The sequence below is a fragment of the Cynara cardunculus genome, unplaced genomic scaffold (assembly GCF_001531365.2).
Source record: "Cynara cardunculus var. scolymus isolate 2C unplaced genomic scaffold, CcrdV1 Un_Scaffold_863, whole genome shotgun sequence".
NCBI lineage: Eukaryota > Viridiplantae > Streptophyta > Magnoliopsida > Asterales > Asteraceae > Cynara > Cynara cardunculus.
Window position 1 is genome coordinate 131,838 of NW_020200634.1, and position 17,523 is coordinate 149,360.

The window sequence follows — 17,523 nt, forward strand, 5'->3', positions numbered from 1 at the left end:
ATGCTACCACATTTCCACAGCATCAACCTGCTCCAATCTGTCCAAAATAAGATCAATTTAGACCAAAATCCACTAAAAACAGGTTCATCATTCTTCTTAGCATAAAAAHAGAKAAAAGAGATAAAATGACTYAAAGTTGGGATATGAATAGAAAATAACCTATCTAAAAGAGAATAAAAAGGTACTTTACGTACTAAATACTTAGTACGTATCATATATAATATTTATATACGGCAAATGCAACAAATAAACTCACACACCCTCCTCACCTATGGTGAGGCTTGAACCCCTGACCTCCTAGGAGATCAAAGGCCTTTTGGTTTACCAACTCAAAATTTATCGGATGAAAGTCGTGCACCTTTATAATATTCTATAGCTGGTAAATCCGAAATGTAGCCTACATTTCGGATATAGAAAAGATATGAATTTTACTTGTAAATGCCTTATAACGATCTGTATTGATCCAAGAGAAGAATGCCTTGAACAAAATCGAAGAGTAGTTGAAGAGATGTCGAGATCGTCATCGAAGCAAATTGGTTTGTCATCTAGCCAAAAGAAGATTAGTACAAGATAAACATCAACTAATAGTCTGACAAATACTAGTACTAGCAATCCAAATCTTGAACTACACATTTGTCCAGCAAGTTTGGTTCACCAACTCACTTGCTTCCTCGATATGAGAACATGTACACTATGTCAGCTTAAGTACAAAAACATCTTATATTGGTACTTTGCTTACTTTACCATTTCCTTGGTGTATCTAAAGATGGAGTAAGTTAACAAAATGTCTACATTAAGCTCAAAGATTGAAATGAAGAGTACTAGGATATATGGATCAACCAAATAGAAGAAGACACAAATTAAAGCTGGATAGTAAGCATTTAATGCAAAGATGACTTAAAAGATAACCCTTGTAATTTAATGCAACTCGCCTGTTTTCTAAAGAACATTTTTATGAGTATTTCTGAAGTAAAATTGACGTCATACTCTGAAGAAATTCCTTAGTTCTTCATATCTGAAAGAAAACCTCCTTCCCCCCCTCTCTTTCAGTTTAACAAATTTGTCACGATCAGATAGTTTAGGATCACAGGTCCTACCTTACTAGCTTCCGCAATATATCTGTACTTATTTATTTTATACAAAATATAGAGAAAAAAAATTAAAAAGCGAAAAGCTCTTGTGTTTGTATTCAACCCTCCTTTCTTTCTACAAATATTTCCTGTGTAAGTCATCATTTCCCAGGAACGACAACAAAAATATTCAAGCATCAAATGATATGTTGCTCCCAAATCATCTAAATACTCAAAGAAACCTCATTTGATTAAATAAACATCAATTAAATCACTTGAAACCATCATTGAATATGTCTTAAAATAACAAATAACACATCATAAAAGTTCTTCCAAGATTTGGAGGCCAAAACATATCCATGTGTACAAAAATCACAAACTCAACAAATATGGAACAAACCCATCAAGATGTATTCAAATCCAAAATAGAGGTACTTTTGACATGTATATAGTTTTGCAAAGTAACTAGACTTTACCTTGCTGTATTTATGTTAAATATTGAGCTTCCTTTGGTGAAAACTTAAATACTACTTGCAAGAATCCTAATATAAGATGTGAAGCTGCCAAAAAAACTTTCTATACTCCACAAACTCATGAATGTACCACAAGGAGGAAATAGAGGTTGTAGGTGCAAAGAGCGCAAACCTTAGGTCAAAAGATGGGAATTTAGAAGCTTACCTTTAACTTCCAAGAGCTCCAAAATCCCTAACAATGGTGAATCTAACTCCTAGGTTGGAACCCCCTCTTGATTCCAAGAAAAACCTTCAAAATCTCCCAAGAGTCCTCTATGTGCTAAAAGAATCGGCTAAGAGGATATAGTTGGTGAGAAGATGAGGATAAAGGAAATGAGAATCTAGTTTAGGGGGTGGTCGAGCCTGTTTTCAGGTGCCAGACTTGTGGCGCGCCTAACGGTGTGACATAAGTCGCTCAAGCCAAGTCCCCAACCCCTCACACCCGACACATGGACGACTTATCTAAAGCCTCCGAATAGGTGCCCCACCTTATATTTCATGCCCTTCCAACCACATGGCTTGTATGTTCTCTGACCGTTTTTTCGGCCATTTTCCTGAAATATACATTTAAGGAGACAACAAAATTTCTCAACTATCGTAGCTGTTGTCGTGTAATATTGCTGATGTTTGAAAATATCGACTGAGATCTCAAATAAAAAGGCAAGTTGTGTTCGATTTTTGCTGTTGGTATCGATGTTCGTGCTTCATCACCGGACATGGTTTATGTTCTAGTATCTTCTTAACCTTTTCGGCTCTAATACCTTTCAAGAGAAAAGGATGGAAAATTGTTTACACTTCCATTCATTAAAGGCCCATAATTTATGCAAAGTTAAAACCTAGAATAACAAGTAAAACATGTATTCACCAGAAAACTTCTAATACGAAACTTATTCTATCCCATTGAAAAGACATACAGTAATGTAGGGGCAGATTCAAATAAAAACTAATTTTCCATTCTGAACCAAGGGACAAATCTTAATCATTGATCAAAATTAAAAAAATTAATCAATGGTTAAAACATAAAATGTTTAGTTAAGAAGTGGTTAGAGGCAAAAATGGAAGTTTGAATCACACACCTACCTTATTTGACCTTTTATTTTCTTTTTTAATTAAGAAAATTTACCCCCTTAATTTTTAAACTAAATTATCTTAAAAATAATTAATACTTTTAATAAAAAATTACGTTAAAAAAAATGAGCAGTTTATTTTCTTTGATTTGACATCCATCTCGATATAATTTTTTTTTTGTTTTAACCGTTTTTTACGTGAAATGACTTATATGTGTAATATTCATTATGAATATTTATGCATGTTCATATGTTTACAACAACTTTTTAATATTCATACATACTATGATATTTATTATGAATATACAACTCAACATAACATTCATCATGAATAGTTACGTATTTTCACATATATTCAACAAATCTTCAATATTCATACGTCACTATGACATTCATCATTAGTATACATTTTTATTTTAACATTCATCATGAATATAAATACTATTCATCATAAATATTTATGTATGTGCACATATATACAATAACTCTTTAATATTCATACATCATCATGATATTCATCATAAATATACGTTTTCACCATAAACGTTAGTCTTATATATACATGTGTGTGTGTGTTCACGTTTATACAATAACTCTTTAGTATTCATATATCAATATGATATTCATCATTAATATACATTTTCACTGTAAGTCTATAACATATATCATGAATATTTATATATGTTCACGTGTATACAACAACTTTTTCAGTATTCATATATCAATATGATACTTATCATGAATATACATTTTCAGTATAACATTCATCATGAATATACGTACTATTCTGAATATACATATTATTCATCATGAATATTTATGTATGATTACATGTATACAACAACTCTCTAGTATTCATACTAGCATGATATTTATTAATATTAATTTTCATCATAATATCCATCATGAATATACTACAGTTTCAACTCTACGTACTCTAGTTTTCTTTCTTTTTCTTTATTGGGTTCTCGATTGATATGACAAGTTCCCGATTTGGCTCAATAGGTTTCCTGATCCATCTCGATAAAAGTTGAAGGTGGTAGGTTATGGTTTTATACAAACAAACACACAATAAATTTATCGTTAAGTTCTCAATCGGTCTCGAAAAAAATTAAGGTGTTAGGTTTGATTTTATACACAAACCACACACTAAGTCAATGGATGGATTCTTGATTATTCTCGATGGGTTCTCAATTGGTCTTGATCGGTTCTGATGGGTTTTCGATCGGTCTCGATGTATTCTTGATTGGTCTCGATGGGTTCTCCATCTATCTTGATAAAAGTTGAAAGTGGTAGGCTATGGTCTTACACCACACAAACACAATCGATAACTTCTAGATGCAAAATAAGGTGGTAGGCTATGGTAAACACATAAACACACACCAAGTAGATGAATAGATTTTTGATTGGTCTCGATAGGTTATCGCTCAGTCTCCATAGGTTTTCGTTCGGTCTCAGTAGATTATCTCTCAATTTCAATGGGTTCCTGATCGGTCTTGATGGGTGTTGGTTACGTTGATGAACGACATGGTGCCATGTTACATACTTATGACATTGAAAAAAGTGATGTCGAGTTATAGACTTTCGGTGTCGAACTGTTGTACACACTTGAACATACAAAAATATCCATAAAGAATATTACACATATTTAGCATTTCACGTAAAAAACGGTTAAAACGAAAAACAAAACTATATCGAGATTAATATCATATCGAAGAGACTAAATTCTCATTTTCTTAATGTAATTTGTTTGATTAAAATATTAATAATTTTTAAAATAATTTAGTTTAAAAATGAAATGTTAAAAGTTTTTAATTAAAATGTAAAAGAAAAATTTATATACTAATCGTGAGAATGACTTAAATAGATTTTCTCTTTTACTGTTAATCACCTTAATTAACAATTTTAATTAATCAAAAAGTCTATTTAATATGAGTTGTTGTATTAAACACAAATAGAGGTTTAAGATTTGTCCATCGATTTATAACGAAAAATTGGTTTTTATCTGAAGCTTTCTCCACTCTTTTAATATATATCCCATACTTATCTTAATAGAGACATTGACTTTAAAATTTGCAACTAATATTAGAAATGAATTCGTACGACTTTTGGTTTTTATTTGATAGAAAATTTAGTTTTTATTAGGGGATGTTTGAGATTGTTTATAAAAACAAATTATTGACTTATTCCAGTGTGACACTGGTAATAACCACTTTTGAGTGTTCGAATAAACAACTTATAACGGTGCCAAACCGGTAATAAGAAGTTTTTTAAGAAGTTAAACTCTTCTAACTTATAATAAATTGATAAGGGCTTTAATAGCAAAACATAAGTTGTTTCAAATAAACAATCTCAAAACCCTCTTAATAACTTGCTTGTTTTATAAGGTTTTGTATTTTATGTATTACTTTTTATAACTGTTTTTGAAAATAGTAGTTACCAATATTAGTAGTTTTTATGTTTTCTTAAAATAAAACCATATGGACGTTAATAATACTATAAGGGTATTCGTGCAATGCAGCGAGATAACTCTTCATTTTAATATTTTTTTTTATTTTTTGTCTCTATCGATATCATACAATTTTATGTGGTTTTGAGAACACGATAATGTTTTTATTATTTGAATGAAATATAAGTTTGAAGATAACATAAAAATTTGAAAAAAATAAAATCGATATTAGCATCAAATTAACTATTTAATAATTATCGTTTTTTTGGTGTAACTTATTTAATTCAACTTTCTTATAATTTCATTTAGATTTATAACAAAGTAATTTATATTTGGTTTAATAATATAATTTGTCACAGAGATAATATTAGAACTCAATGATTATCTTAATTATATTTTAAATTTTTTATATTTAAAATGAATGTTTATCCTGTATTTGATTATGTTTATCTACAGTTAGTTACAATGGAGCTTTAATAGATTGTACTTATGCAAAATTATTTGTAAAATTGAATTTTAATTAATATGCATTAATAAACAGTATGTCATGCATAGAAAATGATTTTTAAGAGTTTTTGTCAAATGTTTTATAATATAGTATAGATTTAGAGTATTTTAATGACGTAAATAATAAATATTTTCTCAATAAGTAATATAAAACATAAATATATTATATATAAATTTTTTGTATCTTTTCTAATACTTTTAAATAAATAATATTACAACAAATTTAATATATTATTATTCGTTACCTCAAATTTAACCTAGTCATTATAAAATAATTTAGCCGCAAATTTCATATTTGATTTGTTTGAAATATACAAAAGAACAAATAAATATAAGAATAAATTACGGATTTGGTCCTGACGTTTGTGATTTGTGATGGATTTTGTTCTTTTATCTTCATTTATTGCATAATAAACCTTTACTTATGCATTTTGTTTTGATTTGTTCTCCCCCTAACATTTAGGGCATCTCCAGTGCATGACACTCTACCAGAGTGTCATGGACTGCCACATCARCATTCCACTCACCATACAACTCTATCATTTTATACCCACACTCCATAACACTCCAATGAGTTTAATAGATTTCCACATCATATATATATATATATATATATATATATATTATCTATAAATATAATTTTACCAACAAATTTAAAAATCTACTAAAAACAAGGAATAATACATTAAAATGAAAATGAAACGAAATTAAAATACATTTAATAAAAAGTACGAGACTAAAATACATCAGTTAAAAAGTACCAAAGCTAGAAAATGAAATTAAAACTAAATGTAGTTTATGTAATGTATTTTAAAATTAATGTAATTTTAAAATTAATGTAATATCTTATTAATGTAATGTATTTTGAAATTAATGAAATGTTTTATTAATTATGTTGTTTTTATAAATTAAGAAAAATAAAAATAAAAATTAATGTAATATCTCCCCATGATGCGTGCAATGTCCATTAAACTCTTCCCCATTAAACTCCCCATGACACCCTTCACAATGCATGATGCATGTCATGGTTTCCATTAAACTCCCCATAACACCCCATTGAAGATGCTCTTATTATCAATCTCCGTTAACTTTGAGAGAAAAAGGGTCAAATAATCAATTTTCTTTATTTTATTATTTTTAAATTACTTTTTAATAATATTATATCATATATATATGTGTATATATATAGAAACACATGATATACTTATATACAGTTGTACACATAATGGTATTATATAATTAAAAAAATCTTAAAATAAAGAAAGTGGGTAAAATGACCATGTTACCCTTGTAATTAACGAAGAGAATAGATGGACGTTAGGAAAGAGGGACCAAATCCAAAATAAAATGCAATAAATGACCAAATCTGTAATAAATCAGAAACATCAGGGACCAAATCCGTAGTTTTAGCTTTAAATATTAAAAGAAATAAGGTAAAATTAGTTGGAATAAAGATCGGAAAAATCAGAGAATTGATATATTATTCAAAGTGGGACACAGGAAATAAGAGGTTATCACGCGCTGACAGATAAGAGAGCTCCACGTGTCCATTATCTGGAACGCTCTTCACGGGATTCTCTTTTCTTCCCCACTCCCTCCTCTATCTTCGTTCTTGACACGTCCTTATTTTATTTTTAATTTTCATTTAAAATTTTGTTTTTGTGCTTCATTTTCCATCAATCATCAATGATAAGGAGCGTATCACACCGATGAACCAAACTGCTACCAATCAAATCCCAAATCAATCAAAATCATCTTTGTTTTCCGTTCCTCATGATCGATTCTGCATCTCCAGATACCCATATTTCACTTGTCGATTGACCTTTCATCACCACTTTCTACTGTTCTGATCTTCTCTCTTGCTTTTTACTCCATCCCATGGCAATATGTCGTCGCCTACCGCTCTTTCTCCTTGCATTTTTCTGTTTTCTTGGCCTTCTCAGCGCCAGCGATGGCGATGCTCATCCGATTTACATGTAAGTTTAACTGATTCCCGTTTTAATACTTTTACTCATCGGATTTTTGCTTCTATTTACCCTTTGTAATTTTGGTATTTGGGTTACTTTGATTTTGTAATTCGTATCATTTTTTAGTTTAATTGTAGCTCAAGAACAAGTGCTTAGATTTTTCTACGTTTTAAACCCTAACTTATGAACTTCAGCTGATCTCAGTTCACTGCAGATTTTTTAAGTTTACTTTAATTTAGGTGAAAGCGCTCAATTTTTATCATTACGATGCCGCAATTGATATTTCTACATGTTGTATTTGTTAGATATCGTAGTCAATCAAGGTAAGGAAATATTGTGGTCGGTTGAGCCTGTTAAAGAAAGGGTCAAGAGTGGTCACGGTTATCAAAGATATAACACGGCCAGATTGAGATAATAAACCACAGACCAAAAGTTATGACATGTGCAGGCCAATTCATTGTTTTTAAGCATTGGATTGTCAAGCATAAAAAGAGTAGAAATTTAGATTCAAATGAACCAGTTCTGAACTTACAGTTAATTAATAGTATATAGGAGTCAAGACCCTTGTAGCCATAGCTATAAATACCTGATGGTGATAAGTTTTAAAAGATTATTACAAAAGCATATGTTATATGAATTCCTCAAAATCTCCATATACGTCATCATGTTTACTTGTTTAGTCAAGATTTATGAGATACTTCATCTGGAGGATTTTTCTTACTCTTTGTGATTGCTTGTGGCTTTTTTATTGCACAATTCTCCCATTTTAGATGGACCATAAACTCATCCAAGCTTCAATCTCCAATTACTATATTTAATACGTCTTTAATGCTTCCCAAAGTCATTATTATAAAAAGTAAGCTATAAAGAAAATGTGAGTCAGACACCCGAGATAAGGAATTTGATAAACGGGAATTGGATGGTTAAAACTTAAAATGGCCAAAGGAAAAGAATGGACATTTGTTTTGGAGCATATGGACCATCTTTGATTCCAGTGAGACATATCTTCACCTAGATGGAAATGTCTATCCCAAATTTTACCCAAATAGTCTCTTCATTGCTTGACTTTGTTATACATTCCTCAGACTTACCAAAGAAGCTGCGCTCATGATGTGAACACATATTGTAAGGTAACATCACCTGTTTCAGGCTTTTAAAGCACTAATATTCTTTTACATGCAATTTCTGGTTGAATAGAGCTTGTGTGGAGCAATGCGAGAAGACTGGATGTGTGGGGGATATCTGCTTTCAACACTGCAATTTGACTTCTGATAGGAAGTCTGCCAATGATCCATGGTATCTGCAAGAGCCACTGTATATAAAATGGAAAAGTTGGGACTGTCTTAGTGGCTGCCGATATCAATGTATGCTTGTTAGGGAGGAAGACAGAGAGAAGTCTGGAGATATGCCTGTCAAGTATCATGGCAAATGGCCACTCCAACGTGCCTTTGGGATTGAGGTGCTACAAATTGTTGTACTTTTATGTTGATTATTTGATCATTATATGTTGCTTTCTTGAGTAAATGTTATTCTTGTTTGCAGGAACCTGTGGCGGTGGCACTCTCTGCTCTTAATCTTGCTGTTCAATTTCAGGGATGGGTATCATTTTTCATCCTTGTGAACTACAAGTTGTCTTTAAGGCCAAATAGGCAGACGTACTACGAATATACTGGGCTGTGGCATATCTATGGAACATTATCAATGAACTTCTTATTTTGGAGTGCTGTTTATCACAGTAGGTACGTAGTGGTCTTCTTCATCTTTTCCTGCTCTATGGTAAACATACATGCATTGTCATGTAACACTACTGTGCACAAATGTTCATCGGTATGCCAGATATTATGTAGGAGTATTAGAACTTTGTCTTCAGTGGATAACTGCTGACTTTATGTTATTAGATAGTGTGCTAAGGTGTATGTTTCTGATAAGCAAAATAGTCTTGAAATTTTAATGACTCGTACCTGAAACTTTTTTCATATGTCCAATTTGTTTGGTTATCAGCTTCTACTGCCTAGGGTGAAAACGGGCCTTTTTGGCGCACCTTAAGATAGGAAAAACATCTAAAGCAGTACTACTGTGTGCTTTTAAATATAAACTTTTCTGTTGTCCTTGTCAATTTAATAGCCATGACCTAGTTAGGATTTTTTTCACTTACTGCTCGTGTAAGAAAGAGATTGGTGCTTCTTATGAATCTTGTCATTATGACTATAAGAAGCAGCCATTACTAGTCTATTTGAGAAACCCTTCTATAAATTAGCAGCATATGCTTACTGGGTTTCCTTGTTGGATATTGTGCGACTGAGTAATTTTTCAGGGATGTGGAAATTACGGAAAAGCTACATTATTCTTCTGGTGCAGCGGTACTTGGATTTTCTCTTATAGTGGCTATACTGCGAACTTTCAATGTGAGAAGTGAGGCAACGCGGGTGATGGTTGCTGCTCCATTGATTGCTTTTGTGACGACTCATATCTTGTATTTGAACTGCTATCAGTTTGACTATGGTGAGCAACCCTCCTCCCCAGATAAAAGATTATAAGAACGAATAGATGCCTGCATCCCAATTGTTGTTTGTAATCTGGAGTGATCATGGTGGGAATGTTCCCTACACCCCCATATTAATGAGAGATACTTGGTGCATTTGATGGGAACTACCCATAATTTTCAGACATTGTGGATAAAATTCCATGATGTACTCAGCTAGTAGGCTACATAATTTTGATCCAATCACTGTGAGATCGTAAACATGAATTAGCTGTCAACCGATGTTTTTGAAGTGACAAATTTTGTTCTTCGCTTGCAAGTAAACATCCACGTTATACCTTTTCTTATTATGGATTATCCAAACTCATGTAGCAGTGCATAGTCGTGGGTTTATACTTTATTATACCTGTTACCTTCTTCCTGTAGCCTGCACAAGACTACTTGAAAGTTTAGAGGATATGATCTAGCTAATATCAATTGTATTTCAGGTTTAAATATGAAGGTTTGTGTTACCATGGGAGTAGCACAAGTACTCGTTTGGGGAGTCTGGGCTGGTGCTTCTAACCACCCATCTCGGTGGAAGGTTTGGTTGGTGGCACTTGGAGATGGTCTGATCATTTTCTTTCAATATTATGACTTTCCACCATATTGGGGTTTTTTGGATGCTCATGCTGTTTGGCATGCCATCGCCGTTCCTGTATCCTATACCTGGTGGAGTTTTATTCACGATGACAGTGAATATAGAACAGCAGCACTCATCAAAAAAGCGAAGTAGAACAAAATTGTCCAGTGCATTCCTTCATGGATGGTAATTTAACCAAATTTGCAACCTGGTCATTTCTTGTTAATTCAGGTAGTGCTATTGCCTTTTTGCTCGCATGATAGTGTTTCCATTGGACGCTCTGCATAGCGAGTTTCTGTGTATCAAAACTTGTGTCAATATGGGTTCAGGTGTTTCTCTAGGGATTCTTGGTTAAGATTTTGGTTCTTTTTTTTTTTTTGAAAGCTCCAGGCCGTTGGTTTTTACGGATTTAGAAGTTGGTGTCTGTACCGCTTAGTGCGGAGCTTCCTTTTGGCTTTTGTCTTGTGGAGCTTTTGTGTATGCTTCTTTCAGTTTTAATAAGAATCCATTTCACATTTCTGAACTTTTGCCATTTAATTCCTTTCTGTCTGCATATCATTATCAGTCGTTTTACTATGTTATTATTACAAGGTTGGGTTAGTGCTTGATGGATACTTGTGTTAACTTGAGATCTAACGTTCTGAATGCTTAATCAACTTTCTTTTGTTATGCAACATACTAATTGATAATGTTAGTAATCATCATTATTTCAGTGAGGATTGTTCTGGTTGTAACATATGGCAGTAAAAAGAAAACAAACCTGTACAAGTTGTGAAGGACAATTCATGTCTAGTTTTTTACTTGAATGGGAAAAAGAGCATCTTGTTTCCATTTTCTTTTTGAGGGGGCTATTAGAGTTTAAGGGTAGGTTGGTATTTTCAATTGTTGGTTAGAGTGTATAAATAGGCTTGTTGTATCTCTTTTGAAGTAAGCCAGTACAATCAGTCCTCATTTTTGTGGCACATGGTTGTAATTTTCTGTGAAGAACTTTTAGAAATGAAAAGAGAAGATTTCAACTGACTTCTTTTTGTAACAGCAAGCAATCTGCTAGCCATGTGAGTGCAGCTCTTGACTTGATGGACTTTCCTACTATCTTGTTTCCTTTAATAATAGTTTCCAAGTCTTGAAAATTGAGGTTAACACTGGACTTCCTTCTATTTCTTATAACTTGGGTTTTCTAAAGGAAGTTCAATTTGAATATTCCATTTGGTATTTCTGCAAAAGTATGTGTGATTGCATATGATGTGTTTTCATGGGTTCCATGATTTGATTCCTGTCTTGTTGCTATTGTCTTATGCCAAGGCAATGAGGATTGCACATCAATAATCTGCCCAAGGTTTCTTACTACAGTTTTATACATTTACATAAAAAACAACTGTAAATTGAGGCAGATGGAACTTGTGCAAATAAAATTTTAACCACCATGGTTTCGATCTATACCGACTTTGGTAAAGCATTAAGCACCTACAACATTGAGTAGAAGGGGAGTTTTTCATTTCAACAGCTCTACTTGGGACACTCAGCAAATTATCTGTTATTATTGTATAAGATTTTGTCGAGACTTGATTGAAAATTGTGCAAGGTATGAACTGAGCACTCTCAAAACCTGCCGGAGAGAGATCCTAATCGTCAGAGACCGAAGCTGTCAGAAAGAGTGCCTGACCATCAGAGAACTGAAGTTAAGATGAACCACCCTTGTTATTTTCGAGATTGGCTTGGGATTCTGTGTGGACCAACCATGTTGCTAAGCAGCATCTGAGGAACAGGAAGGTGGTAAGTCGCACCTATTGTCTATTAAGTTTTCAGGGCATTATTCATTAGGGCTTTATCACAGTATGCTCAACAAGAAGGGTGTAAAATTTTTCGCTATAAATTTTTACTGCAAGTTTGCGACATTCTTTCCCGTCTAATCTTTTCTCTCTGTCGATCGACTAATAGTTTCAAATACGTATAGGTAAAGAGCATACTTGAACATGGGATATTGATTGTTTGTCTATAAATTTTCATTTTTTCTTTCTATTTTATTTTTCAAAATTAATCCCATTGCATATTTACTTCTTGCAAATTCAAGTATCCCAGAATACAACCATGGTTGTTTCTTCTGCTATGTTTGATTCATGTTGTCTTTGTAAGAGAGGAAAATATAAAAAAGAAAAGAAAAATCTTGTTTCGTTCTGATGACCATGGAATACCTAACGTATTGAAAGTAGAGAAAGACAAACAGATGGGGTATGTTAAGATGAAGTAGGAGAAACATGTTATTTCTTTTCTTTTAACCACAGCAGACCTAACAACACCAGTGGGACCTTTCAGTGATGAGATTTCCCTCTTTTGTGCTTCTGCCTCCATGAAAGATGTAATTAAATGTGATTCCGGAGAAACATTTTCCTTTCCTAAACTTATACATACAAGTGAAGCTTAAGCTAGTACCTATTTCCTCCCTTATCTGCAAGTTTTGAATTTGATTCTGTGCCATTTGATAGAAGAAACATATAGCATTCTTTCCTTTTCGGTTCCTAAAGAAGAAACCACTAGTTGAGCTTGACACCTTCAACTGTTGGAGATGTAAGTTATGATGAATAATAACCAATCAAATGGTAAATTAGTTTGCCATTTGAAAGACATTGATTGGCTGGTAAAGGATATGGAAGAAGATATATTTTGAATGCTTTACTATGCTAAATTGGCAACACCAATTCAACACAAAAATGAAGCAGAAAACTTTTATGCATTGTGAAGTTAGTACTAGTGTACAACCTCTAGAATCTCCATGTTTATGATTCCAAAGAAGAATACTAAAGCTACAATGACATGTCATTTTCACGAGAATGCTGGTTTCTGTTTTACTGAACTCTGTGCTTGGAAAGCCCAAGTGGGGCTCAATGATGATCCATAAAATACGATAAAGACAGCAGGAGGCCATAAGGATCTGAAAACATGCATTTCGCTGTAGAAAGAGACAAATGATTTAATAATAGCAAAGAAATGCATCTGTATTCTATTTGTGAAGTTGTTAGCTTCATATATGTTTTTTCTCATTCAGCATTTTGTGTCCTTGGAATGTTTTTTCTCATTCAGCATTTTGTATTCTATCAATGATTGTCATTTGGTGGTGAGGCTTATTAGGAACGAACCTATCAATGATTGTCATGTGTGCCATGGATGGGTTAGGTACAGTTGTAATAAACTAAATGAATATGTGACACAAAACTGAAAGAGCTAGTCGATGAACTTGCTAGATTTATCTGAAAATGGTCTCCCTTTTGGACCAAAAGTTAATTGAGTAATACTTTGCAGGAAGTCTCAGTTTTCCAACATCAAGGAGCAGTTGTTTGCAACCAAATGATGGCTGACATATCATCTGAGGCGACTGTGAATTTGGAAAAATGTAAGTTCCATGTAACAGTTCCTTTATATATTAATATTAATAGTTCATTTATGATTGCTCATGCATTACTTTCTTTCGGATAACTATTATATGCAAGTAACTTTAAGCCATATAAGTATTTAACTAGAAAATAAAGCCAGTACCAGTTCCAAATTTCGCACATTTATTTGTTCAAACTGTACAGTGTGAAGCAACATGGAGAAATTCGACTAAGACGTCTTTCTTAGAGGGTATACTTATAAACATGCTTTGCTTTGATGGGCTATGAATTTGATACTCTTTAACTTTAAGCCATATGTCTTTTTGCTAAAAGTATCTGTCTCAGTTGGATATGCTGATGACACAGAGCTGCTTGATTGTAGAAGGCTAGAAGCTACGGAAAATGGAACAAAAAGAAATTAATGATACTCTAATTTGGCCTAAGAGGTAGAAACTTGTTTGATCTTAATGCAATTTGATGTGATAGAAATTAACTCTATATATATATATAGAATCATTGTTTGCTTGTATCCTGGTACATTAGTTGATACCATTTGATCTGTTTATGAACTAGTGTCTTCCCTAAGTGTAATAATCACACTCCGCTGCTTTTTTCATTTTGGACATTTATTTTTGGGATGAAGGGAGTATTTTGGAACGATTAACTTCCAACATTCTACCAGGAGCTTCAATTCATAATTTGTGTTGGTTTGGTCTTTCTGTGCTGTGCATACAAGGAAGAAGTTGATCGGCAACTGCAATTTCCACCGACTAGCTAGCGTTCTTGTTGTTTCTGCGACGACTACAAATGCTGTTTCTTTTTCAGGACCATTTCAATTTTTGATGCTAGCTAGCAGTTGTACGATGTCTGTAATGTGTTTGGAAACTAATTTCTACCTCTTGACATCATACGAGTAGTACTTGCTTTTCTATCTCAACTGTCTGCTTGTGAGGGTGAAAGGGAAATGGTGCAGTGGTTGTTTTGCAGGTAGATGTTGTTGTATTTAGGGGTCGTTTACCCGACACTTATCGGTAAAATTCAACATTTTCACTTAACTTACTGGATAAAATTTTAATCTATTAAAAACGACATAGTATGCAACATTTTTATCTGGTTAGTAAGCGTTTAGTAAACGGCCCCTTAATCTTCAATAAGATATTGATGTTGACGAGGCGAGTCGAGTTATAGGTTATTCGAGTCGAGTTGTTGGTACACCATTGTGAGAAAAAGAATTTCGTTTAAATTTGAAGTCACGTTGAAAAACTGCAACATGTGAAAACACAATGAGTATGTTTAATTAATTGTACTTGTAAATGCAGCAATATTATTTCAGTATTTGCTTTTTTATTTTGAAACTATGATGCTGTTTCTTTTCCAGTTGGTTGAATTACCTTCATTCTTCATTAAGAAAATGAAAAAAACAGCAACCCTACCTTGATTTCCTCTGTGGAATCATCTATGCCGTTCCGAATGTCGTTGGCCTCCACGAAATTCAAAATCACGTGACAACACAAGCTCCCGGCTGCCATCTTAAAAACCCTTTTCCGGAAAGTCCTCTGGATACGTACGACTTTTCGTCTCCATCTTCACCTCCAACTCGATATTAATTGCTGATCATCTTCATGGAAATGGTTAATTATTAGTTAGAGAAGAAGCTGTGGTGAAATTGTATTGTAATATTACCCTGAAAAGGAAACACGTGAAAAATGGAAGTTAATTATATATGCATGTGATTCTTCACAAGTTTCCTTTTTTAGAATAAACTAATACGTAAAGAATATTACAGATCCATCACGATGACGGATACAGAAAAAGCAATAATAATAAAAATCAAAAAAGAAAAAAGAAATCTAAAACGGAAAACTCCATAAACAAACGTCTACACAAAAATCCACGTCATCTTCCAACGTCTGAGGTGGCAATACCATGAAATCCACGTCATCTCCCGACGTCTGAGGTGGCAATACCATGAGTAACGGACCCATGCTGTCAAGATATCCAGGCCTTTCGAACATCTCTTCATCACTGTAAAACGAAATTTCCGGCCATTCCTCCCTTTCATCATCAATCTCCATGACTTGATCGAGTCTTGGCCGGAATGCCTCCGCTGCCTCCGCCGCCGCCTTCTGTATATCCTTTATCTGCTTAGACTCCGGTACCGGAAGCCGCCATATCGAGTCAGCAAAATTCAAACACGCAGAACGACCTCTCATGGCCAAAATCGCCACGTCATGTGCCCTGGCTGCCATTTCAGCTGTGGGATGTGTCCCCAACCACACCCTCAACTTTGTATTTGGCTCTCTGACCTCACAAACCCACTTTCCGGTATTCCTCCGCCTGACTCCCCGGTAAACTGGGTGTCTGGTTTCCTTGAACTTCTTCCTTCCGGCTTTCTTCTTGGGGTTTTCTGCAGCCAGCATCACTTCTCCGACGGCAAGAAAAGCATTCTTCATATATAGTTGGTTGGGTTCTGATATCGGTAGAAAAGGTATTTCCAACTTATAACTGATGTTTTAAGGTTTGAGTTTGAGTGTGTGTGTGTGTGTATATTATGCAGTGTGATCGTATATTATATAGTGATATTTTTGTGCATAGTGGGGTTAACGAGAGATATTTATTTATGTGCATAGAGTGGGGTTATAGAAGTAGTGTTTGACATTCAATATGGTCCCATCAATATGCACAGTGAATCAAACTATTCAGTTTTTAACATTTGAATTCTTGATGCTAACGATTTAAACAAGTATCCGTTAAATGGTCGAATTATGTAAATACAACAAAATCGGGTTTATTGAAGGTTAATTAAAACTGTTAAGTGTCATAATAGATTGTTTTATAGGTATAACTAAAATCATGACTAAAAAAGTTACCTAAATGAAAATGGATGGAGAGTGCTTGAGGCAACTTTCTAGGCTACCTAACCCACATCAGAACTCGCCTTGGGGAGCCGTTATTACAACAAAATCGGGTTTATAGGACAATTCTAATTTCTAAGCGTCCTAATAGACTTATTTATAAGATTTAGTTTATAGGACCAAAAAAATAAAACATCTTATCTGAAGGCATTGTAATTAGTTTATATGACGTTGTAATAAATTTTTTAGAACACTTTTAATATAAAACGTCTCATTAGTAACTTTATAAGACACTACAAACTGTCCTATAAAAACAAATGTCCTTTAAAAAATTGAGTTTATAGGACACTTTCTAAAAAATGTCCTATAAAGTTGTTAATACGACACTTTATATTAAAAATGTCATAAAAAAAACTTGTTAAGACGTTCAAAAGCGTCATATAATCTTATTACAACACCTATAAACGGTTGAAATTAGTTTGTATGGTTTGTACAAATAGTTTGGTTTGTAAATGAAACCACCTCTCTTTATATATATTAACCAACCATATGGTACAAACTATGGAAACCGATCTTGACCAATCACATTTTTTCTTCACTTTAGGTTCAAATCTAAATTATAAA

At 33.3% G+C, this 17,523-nt stretch overlaps 2 protein-coding genes across 2 annotated transcripts; one reads left to right on the top strand and one right to left on the bottom strand.

The window, feature by feature from the left end:
- Positions 1–7,232: 7,232 nt before the first annotated feature.
- LOC112502067 (post-GPI attachment to proteins factor 3-like) lies at positions 7,233–11,199 on the top strand. Its single transcript, XM_025105886.1, has 5 exons — positions 7,233–7,581; positions 8,770–9,031; positions 9,115–9,311; positions 9,887–10,074; positions 10,543–11,199. Exons 1-5 carry the CDS (start codon positions 7,484–7,486, stop codon positions 10,827–10,829), a joined length of 1,032 nt encoding a protein of 343 aa, XP_024961654.1. The 5' UTR covers positions 7,233–7,483; the 3' UTR covers positions 10,830–11,199.
- Positions 11,200–15,480: 4,281 nt separating this feature from the next.
- Positions 15,481–16,582, bottom strand: LOC112502064 (dehydration-responsive element-binding protein 1A-like). The gene is made up of 2 exons (XM_025105882.1): positions 15,970–16,582; positions 15,481–15,728 (listed from the first exon to the last, which is right to left on the bottom strand). Exons 1-2 carry the CDS (start codon positions 16,495–16,497, stop codon positions 15,684–15,686), a joined length of 573 nt encoding a protein of 190 aa, XP_024961650.1. The 5' UTR covers positions 16,498–16,582; the 3' UTR covers positions 15,481–15,683.
- Between the last annotated feature and the right edge of the window lie 941 nt (positions 16,583–17,523).

Bases quoted from the DNA above. Each gene is read 5' to 3' on its own strand.
- LOC112502067 (XM_025105886.1), top strand. From the start codon at position 7,484: ATGGCAATATGTCGTCGCCTACCGCTCTTTCTCCTTGCATTTTTCTGT. The intron at 7,582-8,769 runs GTAAGTTTAACT...CTGGTTGAATAG, and splicing joins GATGCTCATCCGATTTACAT to AGCTTGTGTGGAGCAATGCG. The intron at 10,075-10,542 runs GTGAGCAACCCT...ATTGTATTTCAG, and splicing joins CTGCTATCAGTTTGACTATG to GTTTAAATATGAAGGTTTGT.
- LOC112502064 (XM_025105882.1), bottom strand. From the start codon at position 16,497: ATGAAGAATGCTTTTCTTGCCGTCGGAGAAGTGATGCTGGCTGCAGAA. The intron at 15,729-15,969 runs GTATTGCCACCT...TTTCCTTTTCAG, and splicing joins GAGATGACGTGGATTTCATG to GGTAATATTACAATACAATT.